This window comes from Coenobita brevimanus, chromosome 6 (genome assembly GCF_032717465.1).
Source record: "Coenobita brevimanus isolate Jiangsu-jjx chromosome 6, ASM3271746v2, whole genome shotgun sequence".
In the NCBI taxonomy this organism is placed as follows: Eukaryota; Metazoa; Arthropoda; class Malacostraca; order Decapoda; family Coenobitidae; genus Coenobita; species Coenobita brevimanus.
In genome coordinates, this window is record NC_136959.1 from 64,678,029 (window position 1) to 64,705,715 (window position 27,687).

At 39.7% G+C, this 27,687-nt stretch overlaps 1 protein-coding gene across 4 annotated transcripts in view; it reads right to left on the reverse strand.

The window, feature by feature from the left end:
- Spred (Sprouty-related protein with EVH-1 domain) overlaps nucleotides 1–27,687 on the reverse strand; it is a 79,721-nt gene that overhangs the window by 12,733 nt on the left and 39,301 nt on the right. For 2 of the 4 annotated variants that reach the window (XM_080272704.1, XM_080272696.1), the window contains exons 2-4: nucleotides 23,348–23,528; nucleotides 19,478–19,646; nucleotides 12,742–12,849 (exon numbers count right to left, since the gene is read on the reverse strand). In XM_080272704.1, the coding sequence (XP_080128830.1) occupies nucleotides 12,742–12,849; nucleotides 19,478–19,646; nucleotides 23,348–23,528 (458 nt within the window). The remainder of the gene's footprint in view (nucleotides 1–12,741; nucleotides 12,850–19,477; nucleotides 19,647–23,347; nucleotides 23,529–27,687) is intronic. The other 2 variants (XM_080272717.1, XM_080272709.1) reach the window with 1 other exon arrangement.

A 27,687-nucleotide genomic window follows, 5' to 3' on the forward strand; every position in this document is an offset into this window, starting at 1 on the left:
TACCTGAGACCTGCCAGAAAATGCCATCACAACGTTGTTGCTAAACTGTGCATGTTATTAACCCCTGCCACACTAATTCTTTGAATGGTAGTTTACCTCTAGTCATCATACTATAAACAATGTCAATTATATCTCATATGAGGCTTTGCAGCGTGGCCTGTGCAGACCTTCACTGTGCCTCATGAGGTTTGCAGCATGACAGTGGTTAAATCCAGTAATGCAGTTGTTCAACCTTTTGGCTGTGAATTACTAATACAGTACCCTCGTGTCCAAGATGGTAATATTGTCGCCTGAGGGTCCCATCTAGGACGTAAAATGTCTTGGACCAACATAAGACCTCATGGAAAAAATTAATAGTCACAAAAACTTAGAACAGTGTCCCTAAAAGCATCAACCTAGACCTATTTTGGCACCAAAACAAATTTCCTCACCCTGAAAGTGTGTGTTTCTGAGCTTATCTCCAGCTTAGTATCCTGAGGGAGATGGCAGAGCTTCAAGGGGTTAGCAGACAGTTTCCTAGGCATGGTTACGTAAGGGCAGGCAGTAACTTAGGAGCAAATGCTAAGTGCAACACGCTTTAAGTGTGTCCACGATGCTCTGGTGAGAGACCAAATCAAGCCCCGCTTGCGCATCATGTAACCAGATACCAATATTTTATTGGACAACATCTCAACCATCTCACTGTTCCACGTGTGGGAACTGTGTTGGGCTGGGTGACACCATCATAGCTGTATTCTCCTCGGATTTGGACCATTATGAACCGTTGGTTCCATACTGGATGTATGCAACTGTATTACCCGTACAGCAATATTTTGGATTATCATTTATGGTCTCCGTCTTGGACGCGAAACGTCTTGGGCGTGAGGGTACTGTATATATATATATATATATATATATATATATATATATATATATATATATATATTTTGTCAATTCTATTCTGACTGACATTAGACAAATTGTGCAGATCACAGAAACTCACAAGGGCATTAAGATTAAAATGCTTTCTCAAGTACAGCTTTGGCTAAAAAATTATGATTCTATAATATTCTAGATAATATTACATGAATATACAGTAGAGGGGTCACATTTCCAGTGTGCTCAACTTTCAAATACTGTGTTATCCACAGGAAGCACAAAATAAAAGTTCACCTACATGTAAAATTTATGCCGTTGTTATAATGGACAGCACAACATTAACGAGCAACTTGCTGAAAACATGATCAACTGAGAGGCCTTTCTTAGCCCATGCTGGGTCAGCCATCTTTGTTTTCTTTACAATGCACAGAATATTGGTGCTGGATCTTTGCCTACATCCCCGAAGACAAAGTGGTATCAATCTCAGTGCTGAAAACTGACCTTGTCTATTTCAAGAATCATAAGAGAAATATTCATTATACATTAAAAAGCCATACAGGGCTGAAGGATCTACTTGACCTGACAGACAGGGGTTATATAACAACAAATCTAACAAACTGAGAAGCTTATGCTGCACTTCAATCTATACCATGTCCACAAATGATTCACTTCTGTATTTCATTAAGTGTATGGTGTGCTTGCCAGTTTTGTATTGTTGACAATGTATTCTCTTGGTGGTAGGTGGAGGCGCTAACCAACCAATCACTCCATATAGTGCTGCTTTGGGTGTCTGCCCTTTCCTCTCTTCCTTCCTTCCTCTTCTGTCTTTCTTTCCTTCATTCTTTCCACTGCCTTCTGCCTACAGGTGACTTTACACTCCCTCTTCTGTCTTTCTTTCCTTCATTCTTTCCCCTTCCATCAGCCTATGGGCAACTCTACACTAAGTGACAAGCCAAATGGTTTCCTGTACATCAGGAAACCACTTACTACTCTGGGTGGTAACCATATAACCAAATTATGGCATCTGGTGGTTTAGTGGGTAATTATGGAACTCTAATCAGACTGTGCCTGTGTAGGTTTATATCCAAGAGGTGGCTGGGGTTTATTGATCACAATGCCACTCAGGGATGAGTGAGGCTGGTCACTCATCTTAAATGTCAGGACAAACTTGCCTAACCCCAGGCTCCTCCTGTTTTCATGGAGCAACATAGGACTGGATGATGGATATATTCCCTAATAGCCTTTTGTATTTCAATTACTGTATGCCAACCACTACTGCACTTAATCTATGTTCACCAATTCTGTATAATCTGATACAGTATAATCCTATCCCTATCACTATTGTATTTAATGGATGTTCACCACTATTGCATGTAAGGTAACATACTCCTATTTCTACCTCTATTGCATTAAAAGTATGCCCACATCACTATATCTGATCTAATATACTCCTTTGCCCATGTCATTTATATTCAATGAATGTCTACTACTACTGTGAGATATATTTCCATTCCTACCTCTGCTGCAATTTATTTATGTCCCTGACTACTGCATGTAGTCTGATACATTCCTATACCCATCTGTACAGTACTTAACATATCCCAACTAGTATATCTAATCAAACACCACTCTTTGGTTCCTTCTTCCTAGCATTTAAAAAAAAAAAAAAAAAAAAAAAAAAAATCCAACTAAAGTACTTCAATCCCACATGTACTGCATATAACCTACCACAACTGTAGTTGATGTAACATATGCTCACTGCTAATGTATCTCTATTCCCACCTCCACTATAACTGATGTACATTATCTGCTATTGTACCAGATCTAATGTATGTCTATCACTACATTAACTATCCTTGTTTTACCATAACTTGGCCTAAATTTTAATTCTTTTGAAGTCATTTCTCACTGTCCAGTGAAAAAAAGAAAGAAAAAGCTTTACATCCTTGCCACTGAATTTCACGACTAGCACCATATTTTATTGTTCATCTGTTGTTATATGCCTATCATAAAATCAGCACTATTAGACCGTGTTCAAGTGGAAAGGGTATAGCCAAACACATCCTTACAACCAATATCCTCAAACATACCCAGTGTACTAGTGCTTTGTGTGTGTGTGTGTGTGTGTGAGAGAGAGAGAGAGAGAGAGAGAGAGAGAGAGAGAGAGAGAGAGAGAGAGAGAGGAGCAAAACAAAGGTAGAGCTTAAATTTTCAATTTCTCTAATGTTTGGGAACTACAATCGGCCCATCTTCATGGTTCTTAGTAGAAATAAGGTACTTTGGCTACTTCCTCAGTTTTCCCTCCTCATTTTATCCACTTATGGGTCATATTCTTGTCATTCACAATGTCTCCCTACCACTTCTTCCTGACCAGTCTATGCACACAGCACTGTAATGATCCCATGTATATTATTTATGCCATCTATCTATCAATCTACTGCCAGACGTCTTAATCCAGTATGGGGTGACCACAAACAAATCGCCTCCATGTCGCCCTGTCCAATGCCAATTCACTAGCCTGTTCCCAGTTCACACACCCTTCTTTCATAAACCTCTCCACTCCATCCTTCCATCTCATCCTTGGCCTCCGCTTCCCTCTCCCCCTCCATCTCACTCTCATACACTCTCCTCGTTAGTCTCTCACTCTCCATCCTCTCCATGCGGCCAATCCTCCTCAATGTATTTCTCCAAACGCTTTCTATCACATCCACATCCACACCACAATGTTCCTTCATTTCATTTATGAGTCTGTCTCCATGTGACTCCACATGCTCCTCTCAAATAACTCATTTCCACTGCTATCACTCTTGACTTCTGTCCTTTCAAAAAGGTCCAAGCTTCACATCCATACGTTAGAGTTGGTATCACAATACCGTCACGCCGCGACTATTTCACTTCCATGCTCACTTCTCTGCTTTCAAAGAACCAACAACCTTTCTTCCTTGTACTCTTTCAATCACTTCATCCTCTAAACTTCCATCCTTACTCATCACACTACCCAAATACTTAAATGCACTCATATTTTCCATTTCCTCCTCATCCAACCTCACTGTACACTCAGTGACTTCATTTCTCTCAAAGGCTGTAGCTTTACTCTTCCCCACATTCAACTTTAGATTCGTTTCTTACACACACTCCCAAACTCATTCATCAAGCCTTGCAGCTCTTCTTCATCTTCACTTAAGGCAACACATTATTATCTGCAACAACAGTTCAGGGAGTTTCCAAACACTGCCCTCTCTCATTAGGGCCACTTCAACATCCACTGCCCTACCTTGTACCTCTTTTATAACCCCATCCACATACAGATAGAACAACCAAGGAGACATGACACATCCCTGTTTCAATCCAACCTTCAAAGAGAGAAATTCGCTCAGTTCACTGTCAACATGCACTGTAGTCTTAGCACCCTCAAACATACTCTTCATGGCATTCAATAACTTCCCATTTACTCCATAATTATATTCTTAATACTTTCCGCATTCTTCATCTATCCACCCTGTCATATGCTTTCTCTAAATCCATGAAGGCCGCATACAACTTCTTCCTCTTATCTAAAAACTTTTCCACTAAAGACCTGGGATGAATATCTGATCTACACAACCTCTTCCCTTCCTAAAGCCTCCCTGTTCTTCTCCAACTAATTCTGTTATTTTCCTAACTCTTGTCAAAAAGTATCCTACCATATACTTTTCTTATTACACTAAGAAGACAAATGCCCCTATGAATGACACACTTCTTTTCCCTTTTTCCTTTGTACAGGGGAATAATTATACCTGACTTCCTATCCTCCAGGACTCTACCTTCCTCCCAGGCCAATCTGCACATCTTCCACATCCACTCTACTACTATTTTTCCCCCATGCTTCAGCATTTCGCCACACACTCCATCAATTCCTGGGGTTTTCCCCATTTTGACTTTCTTCATTGCTTCCGCTACTTCCATCCTACTGATCTCTTCCCCCATTCTCACATCCCTCCTCCCAGCCATTCCCAAGCCACTTATACTCACATTACTTTCATTCTCTGTGTTCAACAATTCCTAGAAGTGTTCTCTCCATCAGCTCATTTTTTCTCCCTTCTCTACTGGCAATCTATCACTTTTATCTTTCACTCCCCGACTATCTTCTTTATCATCTTGTCTAACTCTCTTTACCTCTTTCCAGAACATTTTCTTACAATCCCCCCCACTTTAAACTCATATTCCTTCCAAATTTCACATCCACTCTCCTCTTACTTTCTCATATTAAATCTCTTCATCTCTCTCTTCCTCTCTACATATACTGGTAACTCTTTCTTCCATCTCACAACTTCCTTCATGCCCGTTTCTCATCCACTCACCATACGCTTTCTTCTTTTGTACCACAGCTTACCTCGCCTATTCCTTTAACCATGCTGTTCCTTCCACCCCTTTTTGCCTTCTCTTCACCTCACATGCTACACATATTTCTTCTGAGAATATCTTGCACACACCTTCCACGTCCCTCATCTGCTCCAAATAATATTTACTCAATCACTCCTCCACTTCTCTTTTATTCTGTCTTTTTTCCATCCCATTGGAACCTTTCTACCCTCCTTGTATGAACAATTTCCTCCCGTCTTTCCCTTCTATTCCCCCATTTCATTTGAATCTTGACTTTTGCCACCACCAAGTGGTAGTCGGAAAGTCCACTCCCCCAACCTCTAAATGCTCTTGCATCCATTACACACCTTCTCATTCTATCATCCACATTAACATAATTAATCATTGCCTTCTGTTCATTCAGTTCACTACCCACCCTTCTCATCACTCGCCATGTATACCTGTGGATCATTTTGTGTCTAACCCCTTCCCTGCACAAATGTCCACTACAACACTGCGATTCCTGTCCACTTCTACAGGCACACCCCACTCACCCACTACTTCATACACCTTCACATTCCCTACTTTTCCACACATATCTCCAATCAAAAACACTCTCATTCCTTTCATACTTTTCCAAGCATGCTTCCATATTTGTCCAGAACACTTCTCTCACTCTACTTGCATGATCTTGCATTGGCGCATACACACACACACACACACACACACACAAATTCCCACACTTGTAGTCCAACTTTCAATTTTACCCACATAATCCTTGAGCCAACTGATCCATACTCTCTTATATTCTCCTTCCATCTCTTGCACACAACAATACACACTCCTCCTTTTGCCCTCTCATTCATGCCCACTCCCATGCATTTACCCCATCCATACTCCCATTCTCTCACACTCTCACCTCGCCATTTAGTCTTGGTTATTCCACGAACATCCACTTTAGCACCCTCAAGCACCTGGACAATCTCTCTCCCTTTCACCTCATCATTCACTCCCCTTACATTCCATGTCGCAATCCATACCATGTCCATTGTTCAGTCCTTAGTACAGTAGTCACCTGTTGGTCAGTCCTGGTCCGAGGCTTCTTGTTTGTATTTTTAGTCGGTTGTTTTCCTGGGAGGGGTACTAACCTAATGCCAACCCACTTGTTGTCACATAGGGAACTTGTGTTGGTTGGTTATAAGGTTAACACCCGGTGTTGTCAATGATTCCTGGTTTACAGGAAATCATTTGGCTTGCCACCCAATGTAGAGCTACCTTAAAACAGAGTACCGCTACACTAAGTGGGTGGATGATGGGCACCACCACCTACCACATAAGTAATGAGAGATAAATAACATACAGGCAAATAGTAAAGTGTAATGTGCAAAATACATCACTTAGGAAGAGATGTTATAGGGCTTCCAAAATTGACATGAATATGGGCATATAAATCAGTGTTCACTTACCGATGCATTATCCACAAAGGCAGCAGCAGAAAAGGAATAGAGAAAGAGAAGAGCAAAATCCATTTATTAAATCTGAGTATATGACCCTAAATAATTCTATATTTCAAAAAGACAAAAAATCCTAATCATGGCTCTTGTTAAAGGCTCAAAATATGCAACATCAAAAATATTCATCAGTCTGAAGAAAGTGAGAACTAGACAGGATGTGAAGTTTCTACTATTTTCAAGAATAAAGACACTGATACAGACTGTCCTCATTATAAGCCAGGGATGTATTCCAAAATATCACAATTTTTTCCATACAACTGGTACTGTAAGCTGGGGGGATTAGGGAAATCAATTTTACATGTAGCAATAAAACTTACATGGGAACTCTTCTGTAACTTAGTTTTACAGGTGACAAATAATGAGGACTTTCCATACCATGAAATTGGAAACCCTCTCAGAACATGATGGCGATGGCAGAAAAGTCACCGGGATTGTCTGGTCTTGTGTGGCCCTTTCATATAATCGCCTTTAATTTTTACTTGTATTCTCCCCCCCCCCTCTCTCTATTAGTTGCACTCTGGTCATGCAAATTTCAGTCATTCACTCAACTGGATTGTCTTTATTCTTCCCTAGTTCATTCATTCTTTTAGTCACACTCTGGTCATACGCAGTTCTTCCATTCATTCAATTTGGTTGTCTTTCTCTCTCATGGCTTACTGGTACTTTGCTCTTTTAGATGAACTCTTTAAATAACCATCATTCCAGTGTCACTCTTACACCTTTTTACTCGGTCTCTTTTTTTCATTCCCACCGTTACAATGAGTTTGTCTATTTCAGTTACCATCATTTGCTCCTTTCTCTTACATTCATTCATTTATCTGCTTCATACTCATTTTTTAATCAGTCGTTAACATTCTCTTTATGATGTAATACTGAAGACAATTTAGCCTCAAGACATGGAACATAACATACTCACATTATGCACTGTCCCTTCAATCAACGAATCTACTATCCAATCAGTAAAGCCACTCTATTTTTCCCATTCCTGGTCTCATATACATTAACATAATCTGTAACAAGTACAGTTAAACCTCGTCAAAGGGGACTTATTGGGGCCATAGCCATTCCGAGAAAAGCGAAATTCCGATAAAAGCAACATCTGGACTTCCCCTAACAAACCCAGACTTTTCTGATATATCAGACAATAGTCCACATTGCACCAACGATTTTTAAACTGTTTTCACTATCACTGCAGCACTGTACTGTATTATACATTCACTACAATAATCAAATGGTAAAATATAATAATACTGTACTGTACTGTACACTGATAAACACATCTTTTATTTACCTTATCGTGGAGAACATAGCTGTCAGGCAGTCTGGACTGCTCTTGGCTTTATCAGACTTTTTCTGATACATAAGAACTTAGTCCAGTAGCTCCTAGACTGTGATAAAAATGAATTCCAGACTACTGAAGTCTGTTATATCAAGGTTTTACTGTACAGTAATTAACCCACAAACAATTACTGAACACCAAACTGGTAATGATTCTGTTTATGTAACTTACGTTGAAATGTATAAGTCCAGTCTATAAATTAAGTGCTGTATTGTACTCATGAATAGAGTAAGGCACCAGGTTTCACGGCATCTAGATTGACGAAATTGCACTTTGGCAGAAGCTATCAAATATTCCCGTGATTCCACATTCGCGACTAAAAAATGAACTTTCACGTCCTCCGGCAACACAAGTTTCGGCTTCTCACCACAGCAGCACCAGGGCCAACACTCAGCTGCGGCCTGTTTCCTGCACGTGTTCAGTGTGTCCGAATGTGTTACACGCTCGCATACTTGATAGTAACTGACAGAAATATGTCATCTTGTGCTTCAAGTGGACCAGAGGGTGGACCGGGCGACAGTGGAAATGGTGTATGAAGGCGTGCACCTGGAACAGCAGACAGTAAAGGGAAGGCAAAACGTGACTACCAAAAGGGGGTGAAAAAACGCAAGTAAGATGACGAGTTAAAAAATAAAATCATGCTCATTGAGGAATTCTCGGGCACTGTGGAGGAGCTGGAGAGGCAAGACAAAGTGAATGTGCTGTATCAAAGGGCACAACAAGAAAGGAGTGGTGGTGATGAAGAAGGTGTTGGAGGCAGTGGTGGGGCCTACTAGCCCTACCCAAAGCCCCCTGGCATCGAGTCCATTAAGCCAGTCACGCTGGTCTTTCTGGTGAGTGTTATGTTTGAATGGAGGGTGTGTGTGTTACACATCTAAGTAATATTGCAAAAAACATACAGTCATCCCTTAACATTCGCGGTTTTGAATATCCGCAGACGGCTAAAAAAAAAAAAAAAAAAATCTCGAACTCAGCTGACACTGTAACATCATCCCAGGCACAGTTCATGGCTGTTTTAGTACAGTAATGGCATTATCCAGTGAATAAAATGTAACACTCTTCCTTTTGGAGGGAGCTGGGATGAGCACAGTCAGAAGAGGCCACGCAGGAGTACACTAATCATTATTTAACTTTTAGTGGGCCACGCAGGAGTACACTAATCATTATTTAACTTTTAGTGTTCTCTTTTAAATAAAGTACAGTAGTTGTATAGTGTTCTTGTATCAAATAAAGTGGTTGTAAACATGCACACAGGGTTTTTCTTTAGTTATATAAGGAAATGAGGAGTCCAGAGATGTTTTTAAGGGGGGGCAGCAGATAACCGCGGATTTTTAACATTAGCAGGTGTCTCTGTTATCTAACCCCAGCAAATGTTAACGGATGACTGTACTGTGTTTAAATGTATTATATGATGTTTTTATATTTATTGTTAATCTAATGTTACGTTATGATTTAACGTGTTAACAGCAACATTTCATGTAACATTAGGAGCCATTTAAAGTAGGAAATACACTATGGGGGTGAGTTTTCTTACAGGCCTGGTCCCTATTAGCTTATATCCCATAAGTTCAATGCTCAAACTTTGGCAGAATCAACTTTGGTGGCACTTTTCACGATTCCTATTAGGTGTGAAATCTGGTGCCTTACTGAATTTTCTATCAACAATGCCACAGCTATCACCTGAACACACTCATTTATAATATTAAAGATATATATATATATATATATATATATATATATATATATATATATATATCATCATCATCCAATCTTACATTGCCCCATGAGGAGCATAGGAGTGCAGGGCTAGGCAAGTTGGTCCTGACATTTACGATGAGAGTGACCAGCCTCATTCATCACTGAGTGGCATTACATAAGCAATAAACCCCAACCATCCCTTGGATATAAACCTTCACCGGCTCAATCCGATTGGAGCGCTGTAATTACCCACTAAACCACCAGGGGCCATAATTTGGTTATATGGTTACCACCCATTATAGCAAATGGTTTCCTGGTGTACAGGAAACCATTTGGATTGTCACTCAGTGTACGGTCACCCATAGGCAGAAGGATGGGGAAAGAATGAAGGAAAGAAAGACAGAAGAGGGAGTGTAAAGTTACCTGTAGGAAGAAGAAAGAGGAAAGAATGATGGAAGGAAATACAAAAGAGGAATGATGGAAGAGAGGAAAGGGCAGACACCCAAAGCAGCACTACATCGAGTGAGTGGATGATGAGCGTCCCCACTCCTCCACAAAATGACTTCAGCGAAGGTGATAAAGGAAGGCATTCCATGCGACCATATCCTGCCTCGGTTTTACCCCTATATTCCATTCCTCTCTACTGTCCACCAAACAATTTTCTATCTTATCCTTCCTCACCACCATAAATAGTGGTCATTTCTCACTTAGTGACTAGGATGTGTGTACAACTTAGCATTAAGTGAGATACTTTTTAAGATGCATATACTGTACTCTGGTTCAGTTGTGTGCCAATAAATAATACTGTTAACCCTATCACGTTCCTGGGCCGGACGGATTATGTCTGTGCTAGAGTCAGCAGGCCTCACGCTTACCCACAACTTCACGCTGTTATATTATTCTTTGATCGTTCTGTGTAAATACACTTTTCATGATAAAATGTTGGTTTTGGGGTCAGTTAAAGCTACATAGTTGTACTTCATCGCAGTATGTTAAAACAGGGAAAACAAAGAAAATAAAAGGTCAAAATGACAAGTTGAACCTAGGTGAAAACCAAAAATTTTATACCTCTCCGTAAAAAAATATTTGGCAAAAAAAAACTATTAAAGATATACAAATCTGATTTAAACCATGCAAAACTACAATAAATTAATTTTACAGTGCTATACAGATTATGGTTATTTATGCATTTTCTTGTGCAATAAAGTGAAAGGAAAAAGATGCAATTTCTTTTATGATTCTCGGTCACATATTCACTTCGCAAACCTTTCCTTCGATCAGTCAGTGTAAATACATCTTTTACGACTGAATGCTGGTTGTGGTGTTACTCTAAGGCTGAATATTTGTAGTTTATTGCAGTATATTCAAAAAATGAAAACAAAGAAACAAAAAAGGTCAAAATGACGAGGTGAAGTTAGATGAAAACTAAAATTTTTTTACCTTGCCATAGAAAAATATTCAGCAATAAAAATCTAATAAAGATATATAAATCTGGTTTAAACAATATGAAACTACAACAAATTGCCTTTAAAGTGCTAAACAGATTATGGTTATTTATGGTAAAGCGAAAGGAAAACGACGAACAATTATAATGGAGATAGAGCTTGGAAAAGTGCGAGGCAATTACATGACCTCTGACCATCACAACAGCTGCAGCGCAACTGCCTTTGTTCCTTGCCCTGACACAAAGCCATGAGTCATACCATACGCGCACTGCCCCCCACGCACAATGCAACCACCTCACGAAATCATGCCCGAGTTTCTTTGCTATGATGCGTAAATGCAATTTATGAATACTTTACAAAAGTATCTTAATATTACAATTAAAAGCGTCATTGGAATCTCTGAGGTTGGATTTGAAATGACGCTCAAAATCGTCATCGGAATCTCAAAGGGTTAATAATAAAATAATAATAATAATAACTCATTTCAGTTTCACAGATTCGAGAGCAACTTTCAATGATAAACAGAAGTTATTTCATCAGCAGCTTCAAACTTTTAACAACGCTAACCATAATTTTGGCATACTCATAATTTCAAAACAAAGTGCCTGAATGCAAAAAATATTAAGATTTCCAGTGAATTCAACTTACAGTTCTTTACCCATTCCTTCCATCTTCCCTACTCCTTTCATTAACAGCTGCCATGCTACATAACTATAGTATATTTAATTTTCTCTATAAAATGAATATTAGCTTCCAATCCACAATTACCTATGCTTAGAGAGAGGGCTCATTATTCATACATGTTTAAACACGATAACACTAGCCATTTATTACCCCTTTCAAGGTGTAGGAGCATGAAACTAGGCCACTGATATATAAAACTTTTACGGGTACATGACTGACCAACACCTCTGGTGGCAAAACGTAAGTTAAATCCCCAAACACCTCTTCAAGATTTATATTATGCATGCAAAGGTAAACAAGACCACATGGTATTCTCAGCTAATGAAATGTTTGATAAACCTGGTTCTTTTCTTTACATATGGTGTTTCTTCTCCAGGAACATACATCCTTCACTGGTTCTCCTATGCACTGACTCCACTTATACTGTTCACTGTCTGCAACCAACGAACTGGGTGCTGATCTTCACACTGCATTATCAATATCAAGGAAGTGAGAGTAACCCAATACATTTCATCTTCCTGCCTCTGAGCCAGAGGACCTGGCATGGTAATCTAGACAGAAGTTCACAAGGCGAAGCCAAACACAGCTTGCTGTGATCAAACTCCACCATTTACACCTTCCTGTGCACTTGTAGTTACAACATTGACAACAACAGTAACAACAAATACTACTACTTCAATGGTTACAACACAAAACACTGATTACTGCACCATTTCACACTGGCAACACACACATTCCAGTTTCTTCTCTTCCATCCTCTCTATACTTCCATGTAACCTGTTCCCATCAGGAACACCTACTCCCACCAGATCCCAGTCTACCACCCTTTTGACTTTCCTGCCACTGGTCTGCTGACTTTTACCTCCACCCCTGCCGGGCCACTGGCTGGTCGCACGCCGAGCCCAGTGCCTTCCCAGGAAGTGGTGGGGTTGAAGTACCCTGCTCACTGACTCAGCAGTAGTCGGCTTGTCTGGAAAGTTGTGCAGGAACTAAAAACTAACTAAACAAAAAAAGCATATTTCTTTAATATAACAATTATAAATTAACGTTTACTAAATATGGGTTCTCTTCATTGGGAGATTTTGATTTGTAGCTTTTTCAGTTCTTGGCTTTAAGTGAGGGAGGTGGATTTATTTATTTACAAATATATGGTTATCACAAATCCTTGGGCAACTATTTTCAAACTGACTTTTGCAGTAAAAACAAATGAAAACACAATACAGTACTAGTGATACTTCTATGAAGAAAGTACTCATTGGTGACTCTCCACATAAAGGAAAATACAAACAACTATACAATATTCCTATTATAAAGAAGGCTGAAAGGTAAATATAGTAGGACCACATTAATTCTACATCACCAGCCCGCATTACTTAAGTTACAGTGCAAATGGGTTATTACCAAACATGCTTCGATCATAATATACATCTGAATTGAATACTGTACTCAATCCTGGGAAGTATCAAACAAGGTATGGCCATGGCAGAAAAGTCTCAAGGTTGTTCAGTTTTGAAATACATCTTTTGTCATAATTTGCATTTCTTCTCAAGCTATCACACGGCTCAACTCCTTCCACACGATAACATAGAGAATCACTTTCAATAACTAATAATATTTTACTTTCATATACTGTTTTTATCAATCAGTCACACTGCATTCTTTGTATACTGAATGTCCACATCACTTCACATGCTGTATGCTTTTATACCCACACCACCAAAGATATTCTTAAATTAGGAAGACAAAGGTGTGCGCACACCATTAGTTTCTGACAATAAATGCTGGAAGAGTTCGAGCATGTGATCAGCCTGCACACCATGTTTCCAAATTCATTCAGCAATGGGGTAAAAAAGCCAGGCAGACTTCACTCTCATCAAAGTTTCCATCAATAACTGTCAAAAACAGCAGGTTTGCTTACACCTTTGCATACTCAGTTTTAAGAATACAGCTGTAAAATTCAAACCCTAAGCTTATACTTCCATTTCAGAGCTTCTGTTTGTGTCACAAGTAATAATCCGTATAGGTACTGTTCTTTCATCACTCCTTTACTAGTACAGTATCATAAGCCTCATATAACAGGCCAGTTTTTTCAAGGACTCTATATACAAATATTGGAAAACACATACACTTTCATCACAACTTCTCTTCTGTTTTCCTTACCTTGATGTACAGTCAACATACGAAATGTCATTACCCAGAAACTCAATATCTTTTAAAAAATAATAAAGTTATATGTATGATGATTTCTGCATACACTAACAGTCCCTTCCATAGGCTGCATAAATGAGGCCAGCTGGCATGCCCACACTGTTTTTTTTTTTTCCCTCCCCAATTATTATTCTGTGTAATGGGCGATATGAATCAGAGTAGGCACTGGTCCTGTGAATGACAAAATGGGTAGTAATGGAGTACCAGAAGTGAATAATAATGGAAAGCAAATGAAGTATATGTGTCACAAAAAGAGGTTGTGCATTTGTAACCCTTACTTCAAACATACAGATGCACATAAATTTACTGTACATGGTGCACAGGAAACGGAGATCGTGTTGAAAGGAGCCTGACTGATTACATGCTCACTGAGAAAACGATGCAGGAAGTGTTGCTGATACGAGGGCAATGAGAGGACAATGTGGAGGTTTGTCAGATCATATGCTTGTGGTATGCAGGATAAAGCTGAGAGGTGTGAGGTGAAACATGAGAGAGAAGTAGTCAGAGAGAGAGACTGAAAGTCAAGAAGCTGAGAATTAAAGAAATGGCAGATGAATACGAGGCCAAAGTAGGGGAGGAGTTGGAATCAGTGAACTGAAATGAAATGGATCTGGACAACGTGTGGAATGCATATGGGGTTTGTTTAGTTAAGAATCTTAAAGCGGTGTGTTGTGTTACAAGAGTAACAAAAAAGAAAAAAGGTACGGAATGGTGGGATGAAGAGGTTAAGACAGCAGCAAAGGAAGAGGGGAAGAAGTGGCTAGAGTGGATACAGGACAGGGGTTCAACTGAAATAAGAACTGAATATACTGAGAGCAAGAAACATGTGAAGATACTAGTGAAGAGGAAAAACAGGGAGGTAAATTATGATCTAAGAAGAAAACTGAATGCAAATTACTCTGAAAATAGGAAGTTATTCTGGAATGAGGTGCAGAAATGTACCGTAGATGTGACAGTGGATAGAAATGTGAAAGTGTGAAGGGTAAGTGGTAGATTATTAACCCATGGGGATGAAGTAAGGACCAGACGGAAAGAATACTTTGAAAGTCTGATGAATGGTAATGGAAAGAGTACAGCTGTTGTAAACATGACTGGTTTTGGGGACAGAGAAGGACTGTAGTGCCAGGAAACGTGACACTCGCGGAAGTGAAGAACACTGTGAAACGGCTGAAAAATGGCAAAGCAGAAGGTGCTGATGAGGTGTATGTAGAGATGATTAAGTGTAGTGGAGAGAGTGGAATGAAGTGCTCGTTGGAGGTATGTAAGAAGGCTTGGATGGGTGAAACTGTGCCAGTAGAATGAAAAAGGCCGTGACTGTATCTCAATACAAGAATAAAGGTGAGCAAAGTTAGTGCAAGAATTATTGTGGCATAAGTCTATTGAGTGTTGCTGCGAAGCTATATGGATGAATTATTATACAGAAAGTATGAGAGATATCGGAAGACCTAATGAGTGATAAACAGGGTGGCTTTGGGAGTGGCAGAGGATGTGTGAATCAAATATTTGCAGTAAGACAGATAATGGAGAAGGCTTGTGAGAAGAACTATAAGGTGTTTATGGCATTTATGGATCTGGAAAAATCACACAACAAAGTTGACAGAGAAGGACTGTAAAAGGTTTTGTGTATGTATGGTCACTACAGTGTAGATGGTAAGCTACTTGGTGCCAGAGTAAGAACAGTGGAGATGAGACTGTTGAGGAATGTATGTGGAGTACAGAGAGGGGATAAAATAAGGAATAATGCGATTCGTGATGGATGCAGAGTAAGTCTGTAGATACAAGTCGAAGAGAGTATACCGAGATGGTATGACCATGTGAAGAGACTGAATGACAATACAGTGGTGAAAAAGGTATATCTGAGCGAATCTGAAGGAGGGAGGAGGAGAGAAAGGCCAAGTAGGAGGTGGAGAGATATGGTGAATGAGTGTGTGAGGAAGAGAGGTTCGTAAGCTGAGGCTGGGTGAATTTTGTGCAGAGAAGCATATGACCAGGGATTTGGCACCTCTTTTTAACGAGACAGCATCTGGATTGACTCTATCGGATAGGTATATATGAAGCTACTGTTGGGAAACTTTTGGCTTATCAGATGGAGCCAGGATTCCATGGGCTTGAATGATGACTGAATGGACACATGGCCCATTGAATTAGGGAAACTTTGGCTATCTGGCCACTGCTATTCCTCACCCTGCCCTAGGATGGGAAAGGAGGTCCGGATGATGATGATGATGATGATTGTGATGATGATGAAGATGATGATGATGATGATGATGACATTGATGATGATGATTTGTCAGCATTCCAAAATGTACTAGAAGGAAAAGTACCGTAATGATATTAATTTAGGAAACTGTACTGGAGCATGTATTAATACTTTCACTGCCCTGACTATGTTCAAATTTATTCCTGCCTCCCCTACACAATTTCTGACAACTTAGGAAAATTCTCACGCTGTGGTTAGTGGTGGGTTTCTAACTTCTACACTAAGACGTTTCTCTCAAGCTGAATAAAACAGCCTGGAGATAAAATAAATTAGAAACGATGTCACCATACTGAAAGGATTAACACTGATAACTAAAGTAAACTAAAAAACTGTTAGGAGGAATGAACCAACTCATACATTCAATGCCACAAATACTCCACACGGCATCCAATTTGATATCTTTAATATACAAGGTCTGTACAAACAAGAAACCAAACTTTTTAAACAGCACACCAACTCACTGCTGTAGCATGGTCGCAATGGGAGCGCTGTCTAGGGGCGACTTGGAGATTCAGTGTAACACCAGCCTAATCATGCTGCGTCACTTAGTCATTTGAGGTACAAGCGCTTGAGTGAATGTGTGCTTAGTTTATTTGACCATTTGGTGCAATCTGATCGATGAAGGATGTTGAAGAGAACGTGTTTGCATGAATTTTATTTTAAATTGTGAAAAACTTCTATGGAGACCTTTCAAATGTTACAACAGACTTATGGGGAGGATTGTTTGAGCTGTACGCAAGTCCACAACTGGTTCCAGCAGTTCAAATCAGGAAGAACATCCAACAAAGACAATCCCAAGCCTGGACAGCCTTCCACGTCAAGAGATGATGATCATGTTGAGAAAGTGTGTGCTGTGATTCGTGAAAATCATCGCCTGACTGTCTGTGAAGTTTCCGATGAAGTAGGCATCTGTAAAAGTTCATGCAACACAATTTTAACCAAAAAAAAAACTGAAGATCTGTCATGTTGCTGCAAAATCTGTGCCGCATCTGCTGACACATGACCAAAAAGAAAACCATGTCACAGTCAGTCAGCTGTTTGATTGTTCAAATGCTGACAAAAAGTTTCTGGAAAATGTCATAAGAGGTGATGAAACATGGGTGCACAGCTACAATGATGAAACAAAAAGACAGTCGTCCCAGCAGGCAGGGACATCATCATGCGACAAAAGAAAGCACATCAGAGTCGCTTAAATGTGAAGGTGATGTTGACCATCTTTTCTGACTGGAAGAGTGTCATTCATCATGAGTTTGTACCACGTGGTTATACAGTCAATAGTTTTACTTAGATGTCCTAAAGTGTTTGAGGGAGGCAGTGCAAAGGAAAAGGCCTGATGCGTGCACAAACAAAACCTGGATGCTGCACCATGACAATGCACCTGCTCACTCATAATTCCTTATTCGTGACTATTTGGCAATGCATGAGACAACTATCGTCCCCCAACCACCCTCCTCTCTGGATTTGGCTCTTGTAGACTTCCCCCCTACCAAGTTGAAACACATCATGAAAGGCTGCTGATTTCAGACGACAGAAGAGACAGACTAAAATTCACATAGTGCACTAAACACGCGTTCACTCAAGGGCGTGTACTTCAGTAGCTAAGTGACGTGGCGTGATGCAGCTAGTGTTAGACTAAAGCTGAAAGTCACTCCTACACAGCGCTGCTGTCATGATCAAGTTACGCTGGATGGCTGGTATGCCATTAAAAAAGTTTGGTTTCTTAATGGATAGACCTCGTATGTGAGCAAAACACTAAAAGTTAAATTCTTTGATACACATGCTCCTCAGTCACTGCTGATGAGTTATTTGCAATAAATAAATAAATAAATAATAATGTATGATTTCACAAGTAACTGCCAGTGAACAAAGATTTGCTTCATCAGCAACTTTATACGAGTGACTAAAGTCTGTGCGAGCCATTCTCTATGAAACATTCATACTGTATTTACATGACTTCAAATGTGGAACAACACTATCTAGATGCTTAAATAAGTAAAAGCCAAGTTCTGAATAACAAATGGGCGCATAACCAATTAATACAGGAACTGTGAGAACTACCACAGTATTACCTACATCACTTAATGACAAAGCTGTTTTTTGGTAAGCTGAAATTCCAACAGATCATGATACTTATTTCTACAGAACTACAGGAAGCCTGAACAGATGACAAATCTTAAACAATTAATGCCAGCTATACAAATTCTGAGGAAAGGAATGTTTCATAGAAGGCTGGAAAACTATAAGTGGAACAAAGCCTGCAACATTAATCAACAGTTTAAAAAGTTACAGAAAAATTACCATACCTCATACAAGTCTGGTAAGATTAATTCCTGGCACATAAATTTCAGGGATGGGAATGTTTCACACAAGAATGGAAAACTTAGGCTTAACACAGATATTTTTTATGTTCAAAAGCTACATAATGAAATTAATGCCAACCAAAAATGATAACTTACAGCCTGATACACAAATTTTGTGGAGGAGAATGTTCCATAGAGAACTAGAAAACTCTACACACAACAAATTCGAGTGCTCAAGAGGTACATTACAGGAAAGGGCTGCTTCATACATGACCAATCAACTGATGCCTGCTACATAACTTTTTGAGGATGGAAATGTTTTGTACTATAAACTATGGCCAACTTACAAATCCCATCATTCAAAAGCCACACAACAGGGCTAATTCATACATAGTGAGTAAGATTAATGCTTGCTAAAGAATTTCTGGGGATGGGAATATTTCTTAATAAAAAACAAAGCCTAATGGTTTATAAAGCTAAAAGGAGAGGCTTTACCATACACAACTGGCAAATACTTAATGCCTGTTATGTAAATTCCAATGTTGAGAACAATTCATACAAGGTTAAAAAAAAAAAAACTAAATAAAGCTAACTCATAATAGGTCCACTCTTCAAAAGATACACAACAGAGCTACTTCATACAAGGCTGACAATCTATGAATTTGCGAATGAATTCTGTGGATGGGAATGTTTCACATAAGACTGGAAAACTGTATAAAACAAGTCCTACCACAAATTCAACAATTCAAAAATCTACAGGAAAAAGCTATATCATTCAACACTGCTAAATAATCAAAGCCTGCTATATAAATTCTACGGCATATACTGACCATCTAGGAGATCATCCACTGCCATGCGAACGCCCTTGTCGAAAGCTCGGGCATCGGCTGCAGTCAGAAACGTCAGCCCAAACTTCATGTCGCCGCTCTTCCAGTGGTGAAATGCAGGCATGACTTTGTTGTACTCGAAATCTTTCCTTATTGTACAACTTAAAACCACCTGCAATGATATAATGGTAGTTAGCAAGATTAATTACAAAATTTTATCACCATCAACATCATCAATTTTTCCGTTTCTCACTTTTAGCTGGGGGGGGGGGGAGTGCTGAAAGTAGCATCAGTAAAATTATACTGTAATAAAAAATAAAAAAAAGTACTATCACACTGCAATTCTTTGTTAATAAACAGGGAGTGTATATACTTGGAAAAAAAAAAGGGAAAAGTAGGAAAAAGATCAAGAGCAAGCTCAGTAGAATAAACCATTCTGTAAATTCGTTCATCATTTAGCCTTCAAAATAACCTCAAGATCTGCAAGCTCAAAAAACGCTATCGGCATGTATTCACAAACTTAAAACGTTATTTGAAAGTTCAGTTAATATCTCTCTTAGCTTAAGTCATAATGGAACTCATCCCAGAATTTCATGTGTGATGTTGTTAAAATGCCATTGCCTTATTATCATTAAAGACAGTTCCTGGCACAGAGTCCTAAGCTTAGTTCCATTCTGACTAAAGTAAGGTATATTAACCTTTAAGATACCGTAATTATTCACTGGGTGTGGTAGTGGATGAGGTATTGGGAACATAGCCCACACAGATTACAAGGTTATTACTGGAAAGAAGAAGAAGAAGAAGAAGAAAACATGATTATGAAAATTATACAATAACTAAACATTTGAAATGCATACAACTAAAAAGTAAATAACAAAAATAAAGGAACAACATATGGAACACTTGCTTATTTCATTAATCAATTCATTCACTGTTTATATGTTGTACGCCTGGGCTATGAAGAATTATGACTATCAGATCCGACCCTAACAAAAAATATATACTGTATACTGGTAAGCAGAGATAATTAAGGCTGTGAATGTTTTGGATGACTAAGAATTTGTTTCAACTATTCAGAAGTAATAAAAAATGCATATACATTAATAAAATAAAGAGAATCGGTACAATACAGGTATACACAATATAATATTCATATCTCAACAGATGTTCAGGCAGCCCTAATGAGAAAGGGCAGCATGTGGAAACTCTCTGCACTGTTGTTTGCAGATGATACCGTGTTGGTATGTGAAGACGAAACAGAGCTGCTAGGCTTGGTGAATGAGTTTGGGAGAGTGTAAGAAAAGGAATCTAAAGGTGTATGTAGGGAAGTGTAAAGTTATGGTCTTCAAGAGAAATTAAGTCATTGAATGTACAGTGGGGGTTGGATGAGGAGAAAATGGAAAATATGAGTGCATTAACCCCTAGGATATGCAATTCAATTGCCCATACCGGCATGAAAATCTGTATATGGAGCCAATTTTTCAACTCTTACAGAAGTAAAAAGTGTTATGCCCATGATTTAGAGCTTGAATTTACACACCTTATGCCGCAAACCAGAGCATTCCAGACCAACTGCTTTCTAAGCTATAGCCTGTCAGAGATGTCAAAAATTGACACTGGCAACCTTTGCATACAGGAAGAGAGAGAGAGAATAAAAAATTGCACCAACATTAATTTTGGTTACTATAGAATGAAAGAACTTGATTTTGCACACCAGAAAATGTATATATCATTCTCATATGTCAAATGTTTACCACATAGCCACAGCAAGAAAGTAGCTAGAGGTGGAGGGAGTATGAAGGGGTGGAGGAGGGGTGAATGAGGGAGGATGGTGGGGGGAGTGTGGCATGGAAAAATCAGCTTTATAGAATTGGTAGGAGGAGCTGTGAGTCCAGTCACATGCAAGGGAGGGGGAGAAGGAACAAAGGTATTAGGGTAGAGGAAGGTGGCTAGAGGGCGGTGGGGGAATCACCCCCCCTCCACCATGGGTAGGGGCCTGGATCCTCCCCCCTCCCTACTCAGAACTTAGTTCTCATTGGTTTGCATCAATATATGTCCCAATTGGGCCGAAGCTTAGTGTCCACAGTTTTTTACAAAGGCTCCTATATTGATCCTATTAGGCATCAAGCCAAATTCTGGAAAAGGATTGATCGATCCTATTAGTACTTTAGGGGTTAAGTACTTGGGTAGTGCTTTGAGTATGGATGGAAGTTTAGAGGGTAAAGTGCTTGAAAGAGTACAACAAGGAAGAAAGGTCTCTGGTTCTTTGAAAGCAATGATAAAAAACAGGGAAGTGAGCATGGAAGTGAAATAGTTACTGCATGAGAGTATTGTGATATCAACTCTAACTTATGGAAGTGAAACTTGGACCTTGTTGGAAGGACACAAGCCAAGAGTAAGACCAGTGGAAATGAGTTACTGTATTTGAGAGGAGCATGTGGAGTCACATGGAGAGACAAACTGACAAATGAAGAAGTCAAGGAGCTTGTGGTGTGGATGTGGATGTGACAGGATGCATTGGAGAAACACACTGAGGTGGTTTGGCCATGTGGAGAGGATGGAGAGAATGAGACTGACGAGGAGAGGTATGCAAGTGAGTAGGAGGGGGGTAGAGGGAGGGGGAGGGCAAGAATGAGATGGAGGGGGGTAGAGGGAGGGGAAGGCCAAGGATGAGATGGTTAGATAGAGTGGAGAGGTGTATGAGAGAGGGGGATGTGAGCTGGGAGCAGGGCAATGAAACGACGGGGGACAGGGCAACATGGAGGTGATTTGTTTGTGGCCACCCCTTATGGGATTAAGGCATTTGGCAATAGATAGACAGATCTTACCAGAAGCTTATGGCTAGGAGAGAACAACTCTGGAACCATAATACAATAGTTTAATACAATAGTTATTTTCATTTACAACTTTGTTTCAATCCTTCTAAATATGGATAAAAGAATATTACTGTACCTTTGTGTTTCAGTTTGTTATGAAATGTGAGTAAATGTGTTAAGGGTAGGTGCGACAGGGGGCTGAAAACTCCCCCTCTTTGTACTGGTGCGGGAGTGGTACAAAGTGGTCAATAATGGAACTGTCTTTTTCTGTCTGTCTTTCCCTTGGACTTAATCCCAGTCTTTTAAACACAACTGTCCAGGCATCATATAATCAACAGATTCTTTGGAGAGGGCAATACTGCATGTTCCAAGCCTCTGGTTCTTTCTATTTGTCATAAAAATATTTTACTGCTTAGCAGCTTTATACTTCCTACAGCATAGGATGCAGTGATTGTAGTGGGGACTTTCTTTGAGTGTACTGTTCACTGTATACCAAGTCCCACTAATATCAAAGTCATGTTCTTGATCCCCCATTCCAAGTGAATCTTTGTGTACCAAAGTAAAGATGAAGCTGTACTGCTCCTACTAGCACTTACATATACTACTGAAATTCTATATATCTATTGCCAGACGCCTTAATCCATTGCGGGGTGGCCACAAACAAATTGCCTCCACATTGCCCTGTACCCCGCCATTTCACTGCCCTGCTCCCAACTCACACCCCCCCTCTCTCATATATCATACCTCTCCATTCCATCCCTCCATTTCATCCTTGGCCTCCCCCTCCCTCTCTCCCCCTCCACCTCACTCACATACACTCTGAAATTCTGTACATATATGTGAACAAGAAAGGGCCATCTGTAGATATGTAAACATTATCAAACACAACAACATCTACAGCTACTGATGTAGCATCTCCAGGTTTAGCAGAAATTACATCAATCAGACATAAACTATTTAAATTTATGATCTTCTGTAGGTACTTGCCTCTTCTTTCCCTGACTAACCCATCCAATGCTCTGTTTCAACTATGGTGCATATACAGTACTGTACTCACATTCTGGTCGGATATTCTCTTGCCGTAGATGAGATATTCATGTTTGGGGCCGTCAAGGTCTGGCTGAGTGACACGCTTCCTGACAGACACATTGGACAGGCCACCCCCACCCATGGGTACCCACCCTCCAGTGCTGTCATCACGCATCATCACCTGAGCACGCACTCGAACCAAGGGGTCGCTAGAAGAAACAAGATAATGTTAATGAGGGAATATTACTGTTATAATCACGCATTATCACCTGGGTTGCAATCAAACTAAATGGGCTACAATAAGATGGTAAAGGTGAGGGGATATTACTGTCATGTGTATCAAGGAATTCCTTATTTAACTCTTGATTTTAATGATGTCTTTAATTGGTTTTATCTTACAATCTATCTCCAGATGATTTTATTCAGCTTAGGGAAGACTTCTTGTAATGAAAAGGTAAATGAAGGCTATGTCTAACCTTTCCAGTTCCAAAAGTCTTGTCAACAAGGTGTCAGATGGCAACATGATGAAACATGTCACCATAATGAAAACTATTTGACTATTATCTCATGAATGGAACCTGAGATGCAACAGCATCTATGGGCTTTTGTTAGGTGATATTATAGTTCTGTCATGAATGTGGGTGACAAAGGGAATGCTGCATCATCTTTGCATTGAACCAAATACTGTACTGTATATGCCATAAACTTAAGGGGAGCTGTTGGAATAAAAGTGACAGTGTTGGATAGGATTTATTTAACTGTTAGGCAATACTGACTCTGTGAGACGATGTTATTTATTAGGAGGATAAGATAAAAGTCATAAGAAGAAAAGCATGGCCTGTTTATGTGGAGTCACAATAGCAACCAAAACTTGTGAAATGATGCATAATGAAAGTGTTATGTGAGGGAAGATATTACACTACTGTGTCAGGAAAGTGACTATAAGAAGTAACACATCACACACAATTATCAACACCATACATTACACCATACACATAATATGCATAAATCATCATTACAATTTCTTCACACACCAGATTCATACTACAGAACATCGACAATTCAGAAATTTGGCACATGTTAAGTTTTAACCTCACAGGCACATTCCCACAAGCAAAAAATGTTTAAACTTTTTTCTCATTCAATGCAACAGTAAGTTATGATGCCAGTTGAGTATAGTTGTAAAAACTAAAGACTTGAACACCGCACTGGACCAGTATATGAATAAATGAGGGTAAACTTAGCATGTTACTTACGGCCTTGACAAAATAGGAATCTGCAGATAAGAAGAGTATCGCTGAACCCTGTTTAAATGAAGCTCAACCCTACCTACAAGAGAAACCAAAACCAACCTGCTGCCTGAGGAGAGTCTGAACCAGCGCACCATTCTTCTGCCACAGCCAACCTCTTCACTCATAGTTTCTGTCCAGGCTAATCGAGTCAGCAATTAAGCCAACAAAAACACATAATGTGGGTATTCTTCAGCAAAAAAATGAATAATAAACATGAATCAATCACCACTTCATAGGAAAGGGATTATGTGACAGAAGTATCTTATTAATCTTGGGAAATTTTAGTTGTCACATGGGGCTTCCAGAAGTTTTTCTTTCGTGAGTGTGTGGATGCTAATAAGTGTTAAGCGTTTCGTATTTCATTAGTAAGTCATATCTATCCATCCATATGTACACAGTATATATATATATATATATATATATATATATATATATATATATATACATATATATATATATATATATATATATATATATATATATATATACATATATATATATATATATATATATATATATATATATATATATATATATATATATATATATACATACTGCCAAACACCTCAATCCCATAAGGGGTGGCCACAAACAGAGGAATTTGTTGGAGAAGAACAGGGAGGATTTAGGAAGGGAAGAGGTTGTGCAGATCCGATTTTCATTCTTAGGTCTTTAGTGGAAAAGTTTTTAGAGAAGGGAAAGAAGTTGTATGCAGCCTTCAGGGATTTCGAGAAAGCATATGACAGGGTGAATAGACAGGGAATGTGGAAAATATTATAAGATATATGGAGTGAGTGAGAAGCTGTTGAATGCCGTGAAGAGTAAGTAAGAGGCTACTGTGATTGTGGATAGTGAATTGAGTGAATTTTTCTATCTGAATGTTGGATTGAAACAGGGATGTGTCATGTCCTCATTGCTGCACAATTTGTACATGGATGGGGTTATAAAGGAGATACTGTACAAGGTAGGGCAGCAGATGTTGGAGTGACCCTAATGAGAGAGGGCAGCGTTTGGAAACTCCCTGTAGCTACTGTTGTTTGCAGATGATACTGTAATGTTATGTGAAGACATAGGGGAACACGAATGCTCAGTGAAAGTGTTTGGGAGTGTGTGTATGAAACGGAATCTAAAGGTGAATATAGGGAAGAGTAAAGTTAAGGCCTTTGAGAGAAGTGAAGGCACTGATTGTACAGACAGGTTGGATGAGGAGGAAATGGAAAATGTGTGTGAATATAAGTACATCGGTAGTGTGATGAGTAAGGATGGATGTTTAGAGGGTAAAGTGCTTGAAAGAGTACAACAGGGAAGAAAGGTTGCCTGTTCTTTGAAAGCAGTAATAAAGAACAGGGAAGTGAGCATGGAAGTAAAAAAAGTCACTGCATGACAGAACTGTGATACTCTACCAACTCTAACCTATGGAAGTGATGCTTGGACCTTGCTGGAAGGGCACAAGTCAAAAGTAAGACCAGTGGAAATGAGTTATTTGAGATGAGCATGTGGAGTTACATGGAGAGACAGACTGGCAAATGACAAAGTGAAGGAGCACTGAGGTGTGGATGTGGATGTGATAGAAGCATTAGGAGAAATACACTGAGGTGGTTTGGCCATGTGGAGAGGATGGAGAGAGAGAGACTAATGAGGAGAGTATATGCGAGTGAGATGGAGGGGGGAGATGAAGGGGTAGGCCGAGGATGAGATGGAGGGAGGGAGTGGTGAGGTATATGAGAAGGGGGGGGGAGAGAGAGCTGGGAGCAAGGCAGTGAAGTGGCATTGGACAGGGTGACATAGAGACGATTTGTATGTGACCACCCCTTACAGGACTGAGGCATCTGGCAATGGATAGATAGACACATGTATTGGTACCATATACAGTATATATATATATTGATCTATCTATCTATCTACCTATCTATATCTATATCCATCTATCTATCTATACACACTACTGTATATACATATATCTATATGCAATTAAATCATTTAATAACATGTGATTCATAGATATGCTGATATGCACGAGGAAAAGGAAACACGAATTATCCCAAGCGCTGTTGTGTATTCACATCTTTAGGGGGAAGGCTATCCCCTCAATTAATTTTCTCACAAAATTCATTCTCTCATAACACCATCAAATACAAACTCACACGTATATTCTATTATAGGTTGTTCAAATAATTATCTACAACACTTAATTGTATTTTATCCTAATGATATACGAATCTACAAATCCCTTTAAAAAATCAATACTAGTTCTTCAACTTCCACTACACCACCACCTCTCTGCTCAATCCCCCTACTACCACTACTACATTCCCTGCAACCCAAATCTTGCATCTCCAACTCAACAATTCAGTCCCCCTCCTCCGCCCACCCACCCAACCAATAATCCGACCCCACCACACCCTAACTTCCTTCCCTCAACCCACTACACCCTAACTTCCTTCCCTCAACCCACTACACCCTAACTTCCTTCCCTCAACCCACTACACCTAACTTCCTTCCCTCAACCCACCACACTCTCATCTACCACACACCCACCACTTAGCTTTTTCATCCTAACATTACCACATCCTCGCCTCTCCTTCTTAACCCCATCATAACCTCACTTTTCCACCCTCACTCAACCATACCCCCATCTACCCCTTGTCACCCTCACTCCTACTTTATAAAGCCTCTCCCTCACCCCTTCATATCCCCCTTCCCGAACATCGCCCCCACCACACTTCCTGAACTCCTCCCTTACCTTCTACACCATTTCCCTCCCTTTCCTCCAAACACACCACACTGCCCTCTTCTCCCACAGTTCATCCCACCACTATCCCTATTATAGCCCACTCTCACCCCCTATTCATAAAGTTATCATCCCTTCCATACTTCCTTTCCTTTCCTCACTCATCTGGTTTCACAATGATAGTCTCTTCTTCTTTCACACTTTCCTATAAAATGTCCATGCCAGTTTTTCCATACTGTGGGGTGATCCTTCTGACTTTTCTTGCCAGCTTCAGCTGGAGGGTTTGGTGGATGGAGGAATGCCTTCGTCTTTGCTACCCTTATCTTATTCTAGTTTAGTTAGCCT